This window comes from Bufo bufo, chromosome 6 (assembly GCF_905171765.1).
Source record: "Bufo bufo chromosome 6, aBufBuf1.1, whole genome shotgun sequence".
Lineage (NCBI taxonomy): Eukaryota > Metazoa > Chordata > Amphibia > Anura > Bufonidae > Bufo > Bufo bufo.
Genome location: NC_053394.1, coordinates 213,111,065 through 213,127,662, shown reverse-complemented (window position 1 = coordinate 213,127,662; position 16,598 = coordinate 213,111,065). Strand labels below are relative to the sequence as shown.

At 47.7% G+C, this 16,598-nt stretch overlaps 1 protein-coding gene across 1 annotated transcript in view; it reads left to right on the top strand.

Annotated features, from left to right (window-relative positions):
- POLR3A (RNA polymerase III subunit A) overlaps positions 1–16,598 on the top strand; it is a 213,282-nt gene that overhangs the window by 180,396 nt on the left and 16,288 nt on the right. The window contains exon 25 of the mRNA XM_040435415.1: positions 953–1,046. Within this exon, the coding sequence (XP_040291349.1) occupies positions 953–1,046 (94 nt within the window). The remainder of the gene's footprint in view (positions 1–952; positions 1,047–16,598) is intronic.

Sequence of the window (16,598 nt, the reverse complement as noted above, 5' to 3'; positions counted from 1 at the left end):
AGATACTTTCCCACGGACAGCAGATGGTGTCCGATGCAGGCCTTGGAGGCTTGGCTGCGTAGTATTTAGTCCAAGCGGCATGTTCTCCCGTACTCGAACTAGTCAATGCCCGGCTAACCACCGCGGCCTTTCTTACGTACTTTCAGGTTAGTTGACAGGTCCAGGGGTCGGTCCTCGCTGGATCACAGGACATTCCTTCCGCATGGGCGCGGCAGCGGCGGCGTCCATGCATAAGGTGCCAGTACATGTCATCAAACGGTTGGGTCGTCGCAGTTCCGTGTGTTCCATACGTAATATCCCGGATCCTTATACGAAATATCATTGGCTTTTGAGTTTTGGTCTGTAGTTTCTGTTATCAAGTTTTCTAACTCCTATGCATGGTTCTTTTGGCCCCTTTAGGCTACCCTTCGATAAGCAGTACCGGCATAACTCTGCTGCTTCTAGGTTGGGGGGGTGGAGTATAGGCGTAGGTAGGGGACCCTCTCAGCATGAGCCGATCCGAGCACAAGTGGTAGGCAATTAAGAGTGCCGTATTTGTGTGAGGGGAGGCGGGGCGTTCACTATTTAAACCTGGCCCTCCTCCCCCCACTTGTCGGTTCGAACGATTTCAACCCACCCAGGAGCCCTCCCTTCTTTCAGGTCTCATTATTGGGGTAGCCCCCTTTAGGCTACCCTTCGATAAGCAGTTCCGGCATAACTCTGCTGCTTCTAGGTTGGGGGGGTGGAGTATAGGCGTAGGTAGGGGACCCTCTCAGCATGAGCCGATCCGAGCACAAATGCAACTTCCCCTTGAGAGAGCAGCTTTTCACTGTGGGTTTCAGAAGCTAGAATGGTTGAATGGCAATCGATCGCTGGGTTGGATAAAAAAATAAATACATTTGTCAGCTCTCTTAATGAATATAATGGATGAAAAGATTTCAAAACTGCACATTGACAATCTTTATCATTTCAGTACTCCAATCATAACTGCCCACCTGGATCGAGATGATGACTCTGACTTTGCCCGTCTGGTAAAAGGCAGAATCGAGAAGACCTTGCTAGGCGAGGTAAGCTAGCTAAATTTTTAAGTAGCAAATACAGTTCCTTATTGCATATGCTGCTGCAGTATTTACATCAGACTAAGGCGCCATTCACACGTCGGTAACTTGTTTTGCGAATCCGCAAAACATGGACACCAGCAATGTGCGTTCCGCATTTTGCGGACCGCACATCACCGGCACTTAATAGAAAATGCCTAATCTTGTCCGCAATTGCAATGTTCTATTTTTTTCGGGAACGGAATTGCGGACCCGGAAGTGCGGATCCGCAATTCCGGATCCGGGCAGCACATCGTGCTGCCCCATAGAAATGAATGGGTTTGCAAATTCCGTTCCACAAAATGAGGAACGAAATTGCGGACGTGTGAATAGACCCTAATTGAAAGTAACTTTCCATGAACTCCTTCAAACTTCACAGTCTAAAGTTACTGATACTGAGTGCAACCCCACGGACAACAGTAGGTTACATTGGATTGAAGCGCAAACTACAAAGACCATTTATCAGAAGTAGTGGAGCACAAGCATTTTATTTTTTAAGCTAAGGTTTTTTTGAAGAAGGTGATAGTACTGGTCATCTTTTAGCTACTATTATTAAGGCTTAGCAGGGCCTATCATACAAAACTCGAAAAATTAGAATATAAAATATTTATTTCAGGAATGCAACTTAAAAGGTGAAACTAACATATGAGATAGACTCATTACATGCAAAGCGAGATATTTCAAGCCTTTATTTGGTATAATTTGGATGATCATGGCTTACAGTTTATGAAACCCCAAAGTCACAATTTTGAGGTACCCTTTGCTCAGGGGGTATGGGTTAATTAGCTGACACTTTGAGCCTAGAATATTGAACCTTTTCACAAAATTCTAATTTTAAGCTGCATTAATACAATTCCTTTTAAGTTGCATTACTGAAATAAATGAACTTTTGCACAATATTCAAATTTTTTGAGTTTCACCTGTATATCGATTGTCTTCAGGAGCAGGGAGAGCTGCTGAAGCAGCCTATGTCCTGTAGACTTTGCGTAATTTTTGAGGGGTATCTATATGCCTCTAAATTGCAGCATAGTGATAATGAGTTCTGGAGTTTTCTTGCTGGTATCTCATTACCCGCCTTGACTATTGGAAAAACTAGAGGAACAGCTACAACTAGAAGAATTGAAAGAGATGTTGAAGATCTTGCCTAATGAGAAGGCTCGGGGAGTAGATGGCCTCTAAGGGGAGATTTTTTTTTTTTTTTTTTTTACTGTCCCTCCTGTGCAACAATGTAAAACTTTTGGCCAATAGACTGATAAAAGTATTTTTATGCCTTGTTCATGGTGTCCAAACTGGTTTTATGCCAGGGAAGTCCACGGCAATTAATATCCGGAGATTGTTGTTTTTTTGTTTTTTTTTAAGTTTTTTTTTTCATTTGTAGATGCGTAGAAGGGGTTCTTATTGCAGAGCAGTTCTTTCACTCGACACTGCAAAAGCCTTCAACAGAATGGAGTGGAAGTCTCTGTGGGGAGTGATAGAGGCTATGGGTTTTGGTTCCTGAATTATGTCCTGGGTAAAACTGCTGCATAATAATCTGCAAGACCATACAAGGACAAACGGTCTCTTGTCTGACACTTTCATGTTGGGCAGGGGTACCCATCCAGGATGCCCCTTGTCCCAGCTTTGGCTTATTTAATATTTTGACAACGTTATAAAGGGAATTGTTATGGCTGTGTGGAGGAACGCGTCACATTATACAAAGGTGATATGCTGCTGGGTTTTGTTTTTTTGTCATGTGGGGTGTTCCCTGGAGCCTGCCATGCGTCTTATTGCTGATTTCGGTACCTATTCCAGTCTATCATTTGGGTCAAATGAGTTCTGCTCCCATTGCATCCCCTGCCAGATTTCCATTCAGATGGTAACAGTATTTAAGTACCTGAGTGTTTACACTCGTCCTCATGATTATATAACTCAAAATTTTTCCCTGTTGTATGCGCTATTTTTATAAAAATACAAAGTCTGTTTTGTACCCCAATTTGGAACCTGCAATATCCGAGAATTCCCCCCCTGCAGAGAGGTGGCAGATTGTCAGTACCAAACCCCTTGCTATACTTTTTGGCTGTGTAGGCTCAACAGGTTAGCAGCTGGGGTAGTTTGAGGACCCTGGAATGAGTGGGCGTTCTAGTGTCTCATTTCATGGAAGGCAGACCACCTGCTTATATTGTGGAACTTGACTCTGTTATCAGACCTCCAGAAATCATTCAGAGTATGTGATTTATTTTCTGCAGCGTTTATCAAGAGCTTTAATTAGCTGAGCTTCCAAATTCCCGATTTTATCAATATGTACAACTTAGCCATGTATTGGAGATTCAGGGTCGTCAACGGACTTAGCTATACAAATGTAGACCAAGTGATGACTGAACCAGTTTCTGCTGTATGTTCAAACAAAATTGTCGCATGACGTGGGTACCCTAATGTATGCACAATCGTCTGGGTTACTGCCCATCTTTGTCGTTTTGTGAAGCTCACAGATTGTTACAGCTTTTTCTGATTCATAGAGTTTATAAGACTCCTATGTTTATTCATCCTATTGGAATTTGAGAATTCTAATTGCCTTCAAGCTGGTATCATAGATGCTCATCTTCAGCTGGTATCATAGATGCTCATCTTCATGTGTTTTCGGAGTGCTCTGCCCTTGGTCCCTTTTGGCAGGCGATACTAAGGCGTATGGTATACGGCCTCCTGCCGAACAAGCGTTGTGTCTTTTGGCTATTTTACACAGTGATACCATTTCAGGGGGAGTCTGTACAGGCATGTGCTGTCTCCTGTACCAGGTGAGAGAACTTATTGTAAAATTTTGAATAAAAATGGTGGTGCCTTATAAATAGAATTTGTAGCCTGTATGAATAAAGTGATCTGATTGGAATAGGGAATATGCCAAAAATCTAGAACAAATGCAAAATTTTAATCTCTCTGGGACTTTTGAATTGATACTTCAGGTCTGCCCTTATGGCAGCTGCTTAGGACTCCTGTGGGGGGAGTTTTTTAAGCATTGCAGGTAGCAATATGTGGATCTTGTTGTCGGGTCTGTCTAGTGGAGCAGAGCTGCTTATTTCTAAGCTATTAGTACAAATGAAGGGATACTCGGCTTTAGTAAAAATAATTTTTTTCTCGCCCAATTCCTTGGGGGACACAGGAAACCTTGGGTATAGCTCAACTCCCTAGGAGGCGTGACACTAAGTGAAAACTGTTAAGCCCCTCCTCCAGCAGCTATACCCTCAGCCTGGAGAGAGAGACTACCAGTTTTTTGCTTAGTGTCCAAGGAGGCAAGACACTCCATGCTCTGCAGGGCTGTTTCTCCTTGTTGTTTAAATTTTGATTTTGATTTATTTTTTTATTTTTCTTCCAGACATCAGGGACAACAGAGACGCACTAGACCTCTGTTTCTCCCGGGGTGGAGCTGCGCCAGTGCTGGTCACCCGCACTGCTGCCTCCCCCACAGAAGTCAAGGAGGACCAGGGCAGCCCAGCTTCCCTGCATCCCGCCAGCGCAAGGGTCGCCCGCACGCCAAGTCCCTCTTCCAGCGTCCTGCCACTACGGTGCCAGAAGCTGAAGGGGCGACCCTGCTGGAACGGACCGAGGGTGAAGACGGCTGATGGTGAGAGAGTGGCTTCTCCAGCCCTACGTCGTCGTCCCCCTTCCCTAGCCGTTGCCCACTATAATCATATTAACCTTTTATTAGCTCCCCTCCTGGATTCCAATAGGTTCATCCGCTCTGCCTCCCTTCTCCCTGCGGGGACCGCTCCTGACGGCCGAGGCGTAGGGCCCTTGCTTCCGGCTCGCGGGGTGGGCACCCGCGGCCGGCATGGACTTGTGCGGTGTTCCAGCATACCCCGGCCGACCGTAGGTGCATTCCGGTCGGCCGGGCACCACAAAGTTTTGTCCCAGGCTTCGGCCTGCTGAGCGCGATTCCGGCGCTCCTTCCCGGGCCCCCTAACTCTTCCGGCCCGCGGGGTGGGCACCCGTGGCCGGTATTGTGCATGCGCCACTCCGGTCCCGGACGGTACCTCCCGGGCACCGCAAAAATTTAGGCCGCAAAAATTCCGGACTCTATTAGAGGGGGGGGGGGGGAACTTCTCCAGGCGCAAATTCTTCCCGCCTGGAGGTTCCCCCACCCCCAGGGGATCGCTGCGCCGCCCCCAGGCCGGATCCCTATTAACCTCTTGCGTACCGGCCGGCTCCCATCTGGAGGAGACCCTGAGATGGCTAACCTCTCAGAGAGGCTGTGCCCCTATATTGTGGCCCCCTTCCTGCCTCAGTGAGGCTGTGTATTAAAAAAAATAATAATAATAAATAGAGAGAAATAACAGAATTTTTTGTTGGCTGCGCAGGATCCTGCAGCCTGACTTTAGTAGCGCTGGCCGTATGTCTGCCCCCATTCCATAGGCGGCATGTCTCCCCGTCCGCGGCACTAGCCAGGTGCATGTTCCCCTTCTAGGCGGACCCTTGTCCTCTCCCAGATACGGCGCTGGCCAGGTGCAGGCTGTCCTTTCTATAGGCAGACTTCGTCAGCTGGCCTTGTGCATGACTTCCCTCTTAGGCGGAATACTGCACTCTCACCGTTTACGGTGCAGGCCATGTGCACGACCCCCTTCCATGGCGGAACGCTGCGCTCTCGCTGGATTCGCTGCCGGCCATATGCATGACCTCCTTCCATAGGGGGAATGCTGCACTCTCTCTGAATTCGCTGCCGGCCATTTGCATGACCTCCGTCCATAGGCGGAATGCTGCACTCTCTCTGGATTCGCTGCCGGCCATATGCATAACCTCCGTCCATAGGCGGAATGCTGCACTCACTGGATTTGCTGCCGGCCATATGCATGACCTCCTTCCATAGGCGGAATGCTGCACTCTCTCTGGGTTCACTGCCGGCCACAGGCATGACCTCCTTCCATAAGTGGAATGCTGCACTCTCTCTGGATTCGCTACCGGCCATACGCATGACCTCTGTCCATAGGCGGAATGCTGCACTCTCTGGGTTCACTGCCGGCCATATGCATAAAACGCCACTGACTGTGGTTGTTCTCTCGCCAGTACGACGCTAGCCATGTGCATGTCCCTCATCCATGGCGGTGTGCTTGCACTTTCACTGGATGCGATGCTGGCCAGGTGCGTGACAGAATACTGCACTCTTGCCGGATACGTTGCGGGCCATGAACATTGCCTCCTCATTCCATGGGCGGGTATTTGCACGCTCACGAGACTCATGGCTGTCCTTGTATATGCTGTACTGGACTCGTAGATGTTCCCCCTTCATTGCGGAGTAGTTGCACTCTCACTGAATCGGTGTTAGGTGGATTATTGCACAATCACTTAATGCTAGGATAACCCCGTGCATGTCCCCCTTTCGCTAGGCGGACCTCCTGTGCTCCTGCTGGGTACTGTGCGGCCATGTGCATGGTCCCCTTCTGGGCAAAATACGGTATGTTCTACTTCTCTGAAGTTGATACTGGCCTTGGGCATCACCCCCCTTGGGACGGGCCTTTGCATTCTTACCGACTGCAGTGTTTGCCAGGTACAACTGCCTGGGGGGGCGGACGACTGCCTGCGTTCTATCGCATGCCGTACTAGTCTTGTGCATAACTCCCTTTCAGGGTGCACTTTGCGGTCCCGTAGATACTGTGGGACTCTATGGCTGGCCCCCTTCGCGAGTGACTATTTTGCAGTGAGCGTACGTTTTTGTACGCTCTGTGCGTTGTTTGGGCCGTGTATGCCTTCTCCTTCCGTAGGTGGGTTGGCCTTCTCACTGCTTCGGGGCTGCTCGTACATATGCCTCTCTTCCTCCTGTGACATACTTGTTTCTCTTGGGATTCTATGCTGGCCCGTAAGCCTTGCATTCTTCTCTGAGGAGATCATTCTGCTTCCACCTTACCCGGATGGGCTCTATTTGCGCTCTACTGCACCAAGCTAGGCAATACTCGTTTTCGGGCTTGGATTGTATATTGCGATTCCGTTGCGACGGTATCCGCCATGTTTTGTTGGTCCTTCCACTTGGGGAGTGTTTGTGATTCCTAGATGCGTACCTATTCGTCCTCCCGCGTCATTGCTTTCCTGCACAAGTGGTCACAGGGACGAGTGTGTTGTCTGCAGCGCCCCTCGAATTCCACGTTGGCTCTGGCGGGGCTACGGTTCCCTCGCCTACTACCATTTCCTCCTCTTCGGACGCAGTGTGGTATGAGTCCTTTCTATTGGTGCCCTCTGCACTTCAGTTATGCTCTGCTACCGGGTTCGGGCTGCTCTTCTCAGGAAGGTCACTCAACTTCTCTTGGGTGCTCGGTTGTCCAGGTCCGGGGGACCTCCACTTTGGGTTCTTCAGGGTATTCGCCTTCTGCGAGACGGTGAGCCGGGCGTCTCACAGTGTAGCGGGTGTTCTACCTTTGAGCTGTCCTACTAGGACTTCCCTGTTGCCCACTCCTCCCTTCGGTTGGAGGGTGTTATGCCGGCCTCTGTCTCGACAGTTTTTTTTCTCGCCGGCTCTCTTTTGGCTTCCTCTCGGGGCATATCTCTCAGATATGGCGTCTGCCCGGCCAGGCATCAGAGCCTGTTCCTTCACTGCCCTCCCCTCTGGGTAGAGCTTGGTTGTTCTCTTGGATGGTTCCGGTGTTCCTTGTGGCCTCGTGCCGTGTCTCTCGTTCACACTGGCTGTACTAGCCGTGCACACATTTACTGGGTCTTCCACGTTTTGTCCTCCCGCTGGGTGCAGATGGCGATTTCCATTCTAGGCGATGGTTCTGCTGTAGACTTACCTTCTCAGTAACTTGGGAGAACTACCCTTCGGGCCAGATGGTTCTTAGATCTCCCACACCGGGACTATAGAATCCCTTCCTCTGATGGCAACATCGACGTGGACTTTAGCCTGTCTTGTCCTGGCATCTGTCGGATTCTGGGAGAACCCTTTCGGTTCCTTCCGTCTGTCCCTTGCTCCCCCCACTGGGGGGTACGGGTCGACGTTGCTCGGGAGACGGCGGGACCAGTTTTTGTCGGTCTCTTCTGCCCGTGTTTCTGGTCTGCGCCTGATCACATTTGGTTTCTCCCCGCTTACCCAGTGTTCATCCAGGATCTGTTATCTGACTTTGAGTTCTTACCTGTGTTTCTGTGGGAAGCTGAGCTTTTCCCCACTCTGCTTTTCTTCCCCCATGGTTCTCTTCTTCTCCAGTCCGGCTTGGACCTGGGACTCTGTTCCTTGATGGGTCAAGTGTCAGCGCTGTCCATCATCCAGCGTTCCTGGCCCCTCTTGGGCCTGTCAAGACATTCTTCCACGGAGTGGCTCATTGGCTCCTCTGTGCTGTCCCCAGTACCGCCCTGGGAACTACATACTGAGCTCTCGGCGCTCCAGGTTTTCCTTTTGGAGCCGTTACAGAAGTTCTCTCTACTTCTTCTGTCCAGTACTGTTGTTTCTGTAGCTATCGTGTCTCTCAGACGGGTGTCTGAATGGCGGTCCTTCTTGTTCCGGGCCTCCTGTCCTTCCCCAGGACAGGGCTGTTCTCCATCCCGTCCCTTCCTTCCTTCTGAAGGTGGTATCGGCCTTTCATCTCAACGAGGCCATCGTCCTTCCCTTCCCACCCGGGAACTGACACTTCACAGATTGGACGTTGTTCGGGCCTTGCAGTTTTTACTTGGAGATCACCGGCTCTTGTCGGCGCTCGGACTCTGGTGGTTGTAGGAGGTCCGCGCAACGGTTTGTCGACCTCCAGGGTGTCTTTCGCCCGCTTCATCGGAATGGTTATTGCTGAGGTTACCGTGCCAAGGGCAGGGTTCCGCCTTCGGGGTCGCCGTTCATTCCACCAGAGCGGTCGGTGTCTCCTGACGGAGATATTGAGCTTCGGCCGCGCAATTGCGAGGCGGCCACTGGTTTTTCTTGCACGCCTTACCATGTTCTACAGGGCGCATGCTCGGGCTTCAACAGTTGCTGCTTGGGCCGCCTGGGTTTTGCAGGCGGCGGTTCCTTGATGCCTTCGGGTGCTTCGCCTTGGAGCTGTGGTCCCCCCCCCTTATTGGACTGTTTTTGAACGTCCCAAGGTTTCCTGTGTCCCCCAAGGAATTGGGTGAGAAAACGAGATTTTTGTATAACTTACCAGTAAAATCTCTTTCTCGCTCTTCCTTGGGGGACACAGCACCCACCCATTGTTCTAGTTTACCGTTACGGTTTAGTTGCCCCTGTCGGGTAGTTGACTTGTTTGGTTTTATATGGTTGGTCATTGCCTTTCTTTCACTACTTGGACACGCAACTGGTAGTCTCTCTCTCCAGGCTGAGGGTATAGCTGCTGGAGGAGGGGCTTAACAGTTTTCACTTAGTGTCACGCCTCCTAGGGAGTTGAGCTATACCCAAGGTTTCCTGTGTCCCCCAAGGAAGAGCGAGAAAGAGATTTTACTGGTAAGTTATACAAAAATCTCGTTTTTTTGCCTCCCAAGGATTTTTTTCCATATCACCATGACGGCCAAAAAGAGATTGACCCCTGACTTCTGTAGGGGCAGGAACAGAGAGAGGTTAAAACACCCCCTTCCTCCACTATACACAAGTGTTTCCTTTACCTACAGAGGCCAGGGCAGAGAGGTCTCCCTGTTCATCATGGAGATGAAGGAAGATGATTTTCTTATTTTTACATAGAACGTGGAACTCCCAGTGGGGAAGTGTTCCTGGCACTTATCGAAGTGTCGTCCCCCTGCTTGCCGGTGGTCCAGTACCAATGCTGAGCAGGGGAGAGACGGGAGGGCTCGCTCTGGTTGATCCGGAGCCTGCTCCCAGGGTTGCGTCGTCCTCTTTGCCCCTGGTGGGTTGAAGTTGGAGTGAGCACCCGGCTTGCAATGCGCTTGGAGTACGTCACTTCTGGCGTGGCCAGGAAGTGACTCGAGAGGCTGGCGGTGCGCGGCAGTGGCGTCCAGGTTTGAAAATGCCGGTAAGCATAGCGATGTAGCCACGTGTCGGATCTGATCTGTGGTCTAGAACAAGATGTCGGGTCCTGAGCCGCACTCCCCCAGAGAGCTTGATGCTCCAACTATGCCTCCTGTAAGTTCCCTGTGGGGATTGCTTATTATCCTGCAGCTTTTGTTTAATCACCATCCGGTTTAGGTAATTAAAGAGGCACAGAAGAAACCCAAAAAGCCTGCAAAGTGTATCTCCTGTTTCAAAAAAATACCTTACGGTTACCCTAAAAAGATCTGCAGGGATTGTATCTCTTACATTGTCCCGGAAGAACGGGCCTCTCTAAGGGATGAGTTCCGTTCCATGATTCAGGAGGAGGTCAAGGCTACATTATCCCCGTGGTCGGAGTCTGACCAGGGACCCTTACCTCCCAAAAGGCAAAAAATAATTCCACCCTCCTCTTCTGATTCAAAATGCATGGGTGACGATGCTTCCTCTTCCAGGCAATGGGAGGAGGACCCCCTTTCGGAAGGAGAGATCACGGAGGGCAGTAAAAATTTCTACTTTGCCACTGATATGTCAGACCTCCTAAAAGCCGTAAGAGCCACCATGGAGGTGGAGGACGTTCAAAAACCTCACTCCATTCAGGAGGAGATGTTTGGGGGTCTAAGGACAAAAAGAGCCAAAGTATTCCCAGTTAATGAAAACATTATAGATGTGATCTTAAAAGAATGGTCAGACCCTGAGAGCAGGCTAGGGGTGTCCAGAATACAAGAACCGCCTGTTTGATCCGACAGAGTCTAAACTATTTGACGAGATCCCCAGGATAGATGTACAAGTGGCCAAGGTCAATAAAAAAAATCATGTTGCCCTTAAAGGATGAATCACAATTGAGAGACCCCATGGAGAGGAAAGCTGATAACTTATTACGCAAATCTTGGGAGGCGTCTGTGTTCTCAAATCTAACATCGCTGCAAGATCTATGTACCTTTTGGCTGAACGAGTTAGAATCCGATTTTAGGATTAAGACCCCCAGGGAGGAAATAATAAACTCCTATCCCTCTCCTTAAATCAGCAACTGCCTTTTTAATGGATGCTTCCGCAGAGTCAATCAGATTTTTTGCCAAGGATGCGGGTCTTTCTAACGCGGCAAACTTCAGGGAGCTGAGTGCAGTGTGGGAAGCTTTAAAGGTGGCAGAAGAGACCCTTCAGAATCACCACCTGAGGATACTGTCGGACAATACGACAACGGTGGCTTACCTCTCACATCAAGGAGGCACAAACTCAAAGAAGCTCCTAGACCTTTCAAACAGGATATTTCACTGGGCGGAAAGGAACGTGAGGTCTATCTCGGCGACTTGCCTCAAATGGGACTACCTCAACCGTCACACATTGGACCAAACAGAATGGTCCCTAAATCCAGAGGTCTTCAAGATGATAGTAGACAGATGGGGACACCAGACATAGACTTATTTGCGTCAAAAGACAACAAGAAAGTAAACAGATTCTGTTCCCTGGATCCCAGGGGCAATTCTTGGGTGTTAGACGCATTTGCCATTACATTGGACTGGAACCTGTTATGCATTCCCTCCAATACCAATTATTCCGAGAGTAATTCAGAAAATCCTACAAGAGAATTTGACTATCATCCTGGTGACCCCCTTCTGGCCAAAAAGAAGTTGGTTCTCCTCCCTCAAGACTCTCAATCTCCCAGCCATGGTCTCTCCCACTCAGGAAAGACCTTCTACATCAAGGGCCGATCCTATTTTCCCATCCAGAATTCTTAAAGCTAACTGCCTGGATCCTAAGGTCGAAATACTGAGGCGTCAAGGACTTTCAGATAAGGTCATAGTTACTCTCAGGGCCAGTAGGAAAAAGGTAACATCAGCCATATACCTGAAAATCTGCAAGAGGTTATGCTCTTGGTTAGGGGAATCTTCTCCTAACCTAGTTAGACCAAAGATTCAACAAATCTTAGATTTTCTCTAGCAGGGCCTAGAGAGAGGTCTTAAGCCATCTACTCTAAAAGTACAGGTATCGGCACTTAGCTGTTTCTTTGATGCAGACTTAGCAAGTCACAGGTGGATCAGAAGATTCATGAGAATGGCAGCAAGACTGAGACCCACACTAAAATCACGAGTTCCTTCCTGGAACCTTAATACCGTTTTAAACGGCCTAACCATGAGTCAGTTCGAACCTCTGGAAGACTTTCCGCTCAAATTTCTATCTTTTAAGACCGCCTTTCTGATTGCGATAACTGCTAGGAGGCTGGGTGATATACAGGCGATCTCAATTGGGGAGCCCTATCTTAGAATCCTGGTATATAGAATAGTACTCAGACTAGACCCAGGGTTCCTACCCAAGGTGGTATCTGACTTCCACAGAGATCAAGAGATCATTCTCCCGTCATTTCGCAATAATCCATAAAATAGCGAGGAGAGTTCTTTTCACTCCTTAGGCTACTTTCACACTAGCGTTTTGCTTTTCCGGCATTGAATTCCGTCCTAGGGGCTCAAATCCGGAAAAGAACTGATCAGTTTTATCCTAATGCATTCTGAATGAAGAGAAATCGGTTCAGGATGTCTTCAGTTCAGTCTTTTTGACTGATCAGGCTTTTCAGAAAACCGTTGCATGTTGTATTTTTACCTCCGGCCAAAAATCCGGAACACTTTGACTGAACGCCGAATCCGGCCTTTTTCCCATTGACTTGCATTAATGCCGGCTTTTGCATGTTAAACCCGAAAAATGTGAAAAAAAGTTAGTCCATAAATGGCGGATCTGTTTTTTCCAATGCATTTTTTCATTGTGATCAAAATCCTGATCAGGATTCAAATGTAATCAGTTTTCACACGTTTTTCCGGATCCGGCGGGCAGTTCCGTTGACGGAATTGAACGCCGGATTCAAACAACGCTAGTGTGAAAGTAGCCTTAGACGTTAGACGCATGGTTTTAAAATACTTGGAGGTCACAAAAAATTTCAAGAGGTCTGATAGTCTTCTGGTTCAGTTCTCAGGAAAGAACAAAGGGAAGAAGTTATCTAGGTCTTCCATTGCTAGGTGGATTAAGTGCACAAATTCCCATTGCTATACTACTCAGGGAGTTTCTTGTCCAGCTATCTTAAAAGCACACTAGAGCTATGTCCTCTTCTCAGGCGGAAAGAGCAGGTGTAGACATATGTAGAGCGGCAACCTGGTCCAGTGTACATACCTTTTTATAAAGCATTAGCGCCTACATTTTTCTAATACTGCTGATCTGTCTTTGGACGTAAAGTTCTTCAGGCAGTTGCCCCCCTTGATATTATAATTTTGGATATCTCCTTGTGGCCGTCATCGTAATGATATGGAAAATCGGAATTAGACTTACCGGTAATTCGGTTTCCGTGAGTTCACCATGACTGCCCGTTATTCCCTCCCCAATTTTCCTTTTGTTGAGTACGGGTATGAGTCAGTACCTGCTAATCAGATAATAAGAATACTATATATTGTCTCCACTTTCACTCTGATAATTTTGGAAAGCACTGGTGTATGGTTGAGGAAGGGGGTGTTTTAACCTTTTTCTGTTACTGCCCCTACAGAGGTCAGGGGTCAGTCTCCTTGTGGCCATCATGGTGATCTCATGGAAACCGAATTACCGGTAAGTCTAACTCCGATTTTCTTCTCAATATACTGTTAGGTACCTAGAATCATTCAGTAGGTCCCATTCCTTTCTTAGGAAGTCTTTGCATTCCCGTCTGCTAACTGTATTTTATCTAGCTATATGTGAGATCTGTTACTGTGGGCAGAGGGTTGTCTGGACAAGAAATTCCCTTTGTTCACTAATGATATATCCCCTTAGTTTGTTATATTGTTATTTTTGTCAATAAAAAATATTGTACGAGGTTTTCAGACTGAGGGGGCTCCCTCTCCGACCCCATCAGCACCCCACACTTCTTTTTTTTTTGTCACCTTGCCAAGCGATCAAAAGTATTATGTACCTCAAAATGATACCAATGAAAACATCACCTCATCCTACAAAAAATAAGCCAATACACAAGACCATCGGCAGAAAATTTTTATATGGCTCTCAGATAAGAGCGTTGCAAAAACCATTTTGTTTTTGGAAATGCTTTTGTGTAAAAGTGGTAAAAAAATATAAAAAATAAATAAAAAATTGGTATCTCTGTAATCGTACTTACCAGCAAAATAAAGATAACATAACATGTCATTTTTCCCTGCACAGTGCATGCTGGAATAACAAAACCCGAAAATCAGTTTATCCCACTTCCCAAAAAGCGAAATAAAGTGTCCAAAAAGTCGTACAAAATATAACCAATGATGATGGCAACTCATCCAGCAAAAAAAATTAGCCCTTACACAGCGCCGTCGAGAGAAACCTAAAAGTATGGTTACCAGAAAATGGCCTTACTGGTCCTCTAAGGCTGTTCAATAGCAACATGGCACCTATAAACGAATCCATCAAAATCTGCGCTGCAAAAGCCAAATGGTGGTCTTTACCTTCTGAAACCTGCAGCGTAAACAGCAGTATACACCTAAATTTATGGTATTTCAGCAATCAGTAGAACCCTTCTAACAATTTGAAGGGCATGGTCTGTCTCAGATGGCACAAGCTGGGCAAAACATTGGTCACTGAAATGCCATATTTGTGGAAAACTTGCAATTTTTATTTCGCACTATCCTCTGCTCATTAATTTCTACAAAACACCTGTGTGGTCAAAATGCTTAGTTGGCTCCCTTTTGAGCCTCTTAGAGTAATTCTCAGAGTTGTAATGAGGACATCGTTCTTGCATTTCTTCTCTGTCCCATGCTAGGGAGCTGTTCCTCTATCATGCTGTCAGGGCTCTTCTAATTTATTCTTACTTGATGTCTTCCTTCCATTGTTTGTATTCTTTATTATTTTGGATGTCCTTCACAAGTAGTTGGTGCTTTCTAATGTCTCAGTTGCCAGATGGATCTGGCTGGCCATCGGTGAGCCTACCATGCCAAAGGATGCCCCTATTTTCGATCACAGCTTATTCAACCAGGTCGGTTGGTGCCTCTTCAGCAGGGTGTCAATGGGCATCTGCTCTTCAGGTGTGCAAGATTGTTTTCTGGTCCTTAAGACTTATACAGTCAGCAAACTTACAATTAAATATCTAGGGGAAAAAGGGGCAATCTTTAGTCAAGGGCACTCTAGACATAATTACCTCTCTAGCCTCAGGATCACAACGGCTGCTTTATAGAAGGTGGAGGTCTGCTCTGGTGGAAACTTGTTCCTCCAATTTTTTATGGTAATTTCTTCTGCCCTTTCCTTTCCTTCTCATGTAGCTTGTCTTTCTACAGACTCTTGCCTTCCCAGTTCAGGAGATGGAGGACAAAAGCTTTTGCTATGAATAGTTTGCAATCATACGTAACTGTCAAATTCCACCTAGTTTCTCACCTGTTGTCTGTGTATCCTCCCTGCTCCTTGCTATAGTTGTGTCTAGGATTGCATTGGGTACCGAACTATCGATACCCAATCGATACATTTGCACCCGCATCAATACGATACTGGGATTTGCTATTTTCTGATACAGCCTAGTATCTTTTAGAGAAGATGGTGGGCACCGCCCTCGGCGCACACCAGGTTCTCTTCAGCTGACAGTGGAGAAGGAGGGAGTCTCTTCCTCCCCACTGTGACGCGGCCACCACTGCCACCAATAAAAAAACACTAAGGGGAGGGGCTGTGAAGCTGCTGCTGCCGCCACCCATGAAGATAGTAATGGGTGGGGCGGGCTAGGCCAATGCGCCACCCATGAAAATAATTAACCGCTAAATACGAATGTAGGAGTTGGGTGCCAGCGTATCACACAGCTGGCATCCGGCCTCAATGACAGGGTATGGCGATGCCGCCGAATCCATTCAACTACACCTCAAATGACACTAAGCACTGATCACAGCACCTGAGGGGTAGTTGACGGGGTTCGGCGGTATCGCCATTCCCGGTCATTGAGGCCGGGTGGCAGCTCTGCAGCACCCCCTCCCCCAGTATAGTCATTGGTGGCAATGACGGCTTCCAATCGGAGCCCCAGCAGTGAAATCGCCGGGCTCTGATCCATTACCATGGCAGCCAGGACGCCACTAAAGCCATCCATGGCTGCCATGCTAAGCTCCCTGCTGCTGTATGCACAAAGCACAGGGCAGCAGGGACAGTGTGCAGTCCTAGTTACCCTAATAGATCTATATTGGGGTGAATAGGACAAGGGTTGTAGCCCCCTAATGTGGCTAATAGTTATTAAATTGAAAGTAAAAAAAAAAATATTAAAAGTTTAATTTACTCTATTTCTTAATTTTACATATAAAAAAAATAAACCTTAAGTATCGCCACATATCATATATCTCCTATGTGGTGAGCGCCGTAACAAAAAAATAAGAACACGCTATTCACCATAGCAGATTGCACACAGCTTTTTTTCGCATGAATGCTCATTAGCGATCATCTGGCAGTGTAGTACTGCCACCGATTGCCCGATCAATGAGCAAACGCTCGATCATCAGGCAATCCAAATCTTTTGATGTGTTAAAAAATTCTCATTTGCAGGGGTCAGATCATGGTGTCTAATAACAATGTGCCACCGGCAAACTACTGTACAGCATTTGGATGAGCGATGACAGCGATTGCTCCTCCTCATACTGCAGAGGGAGATC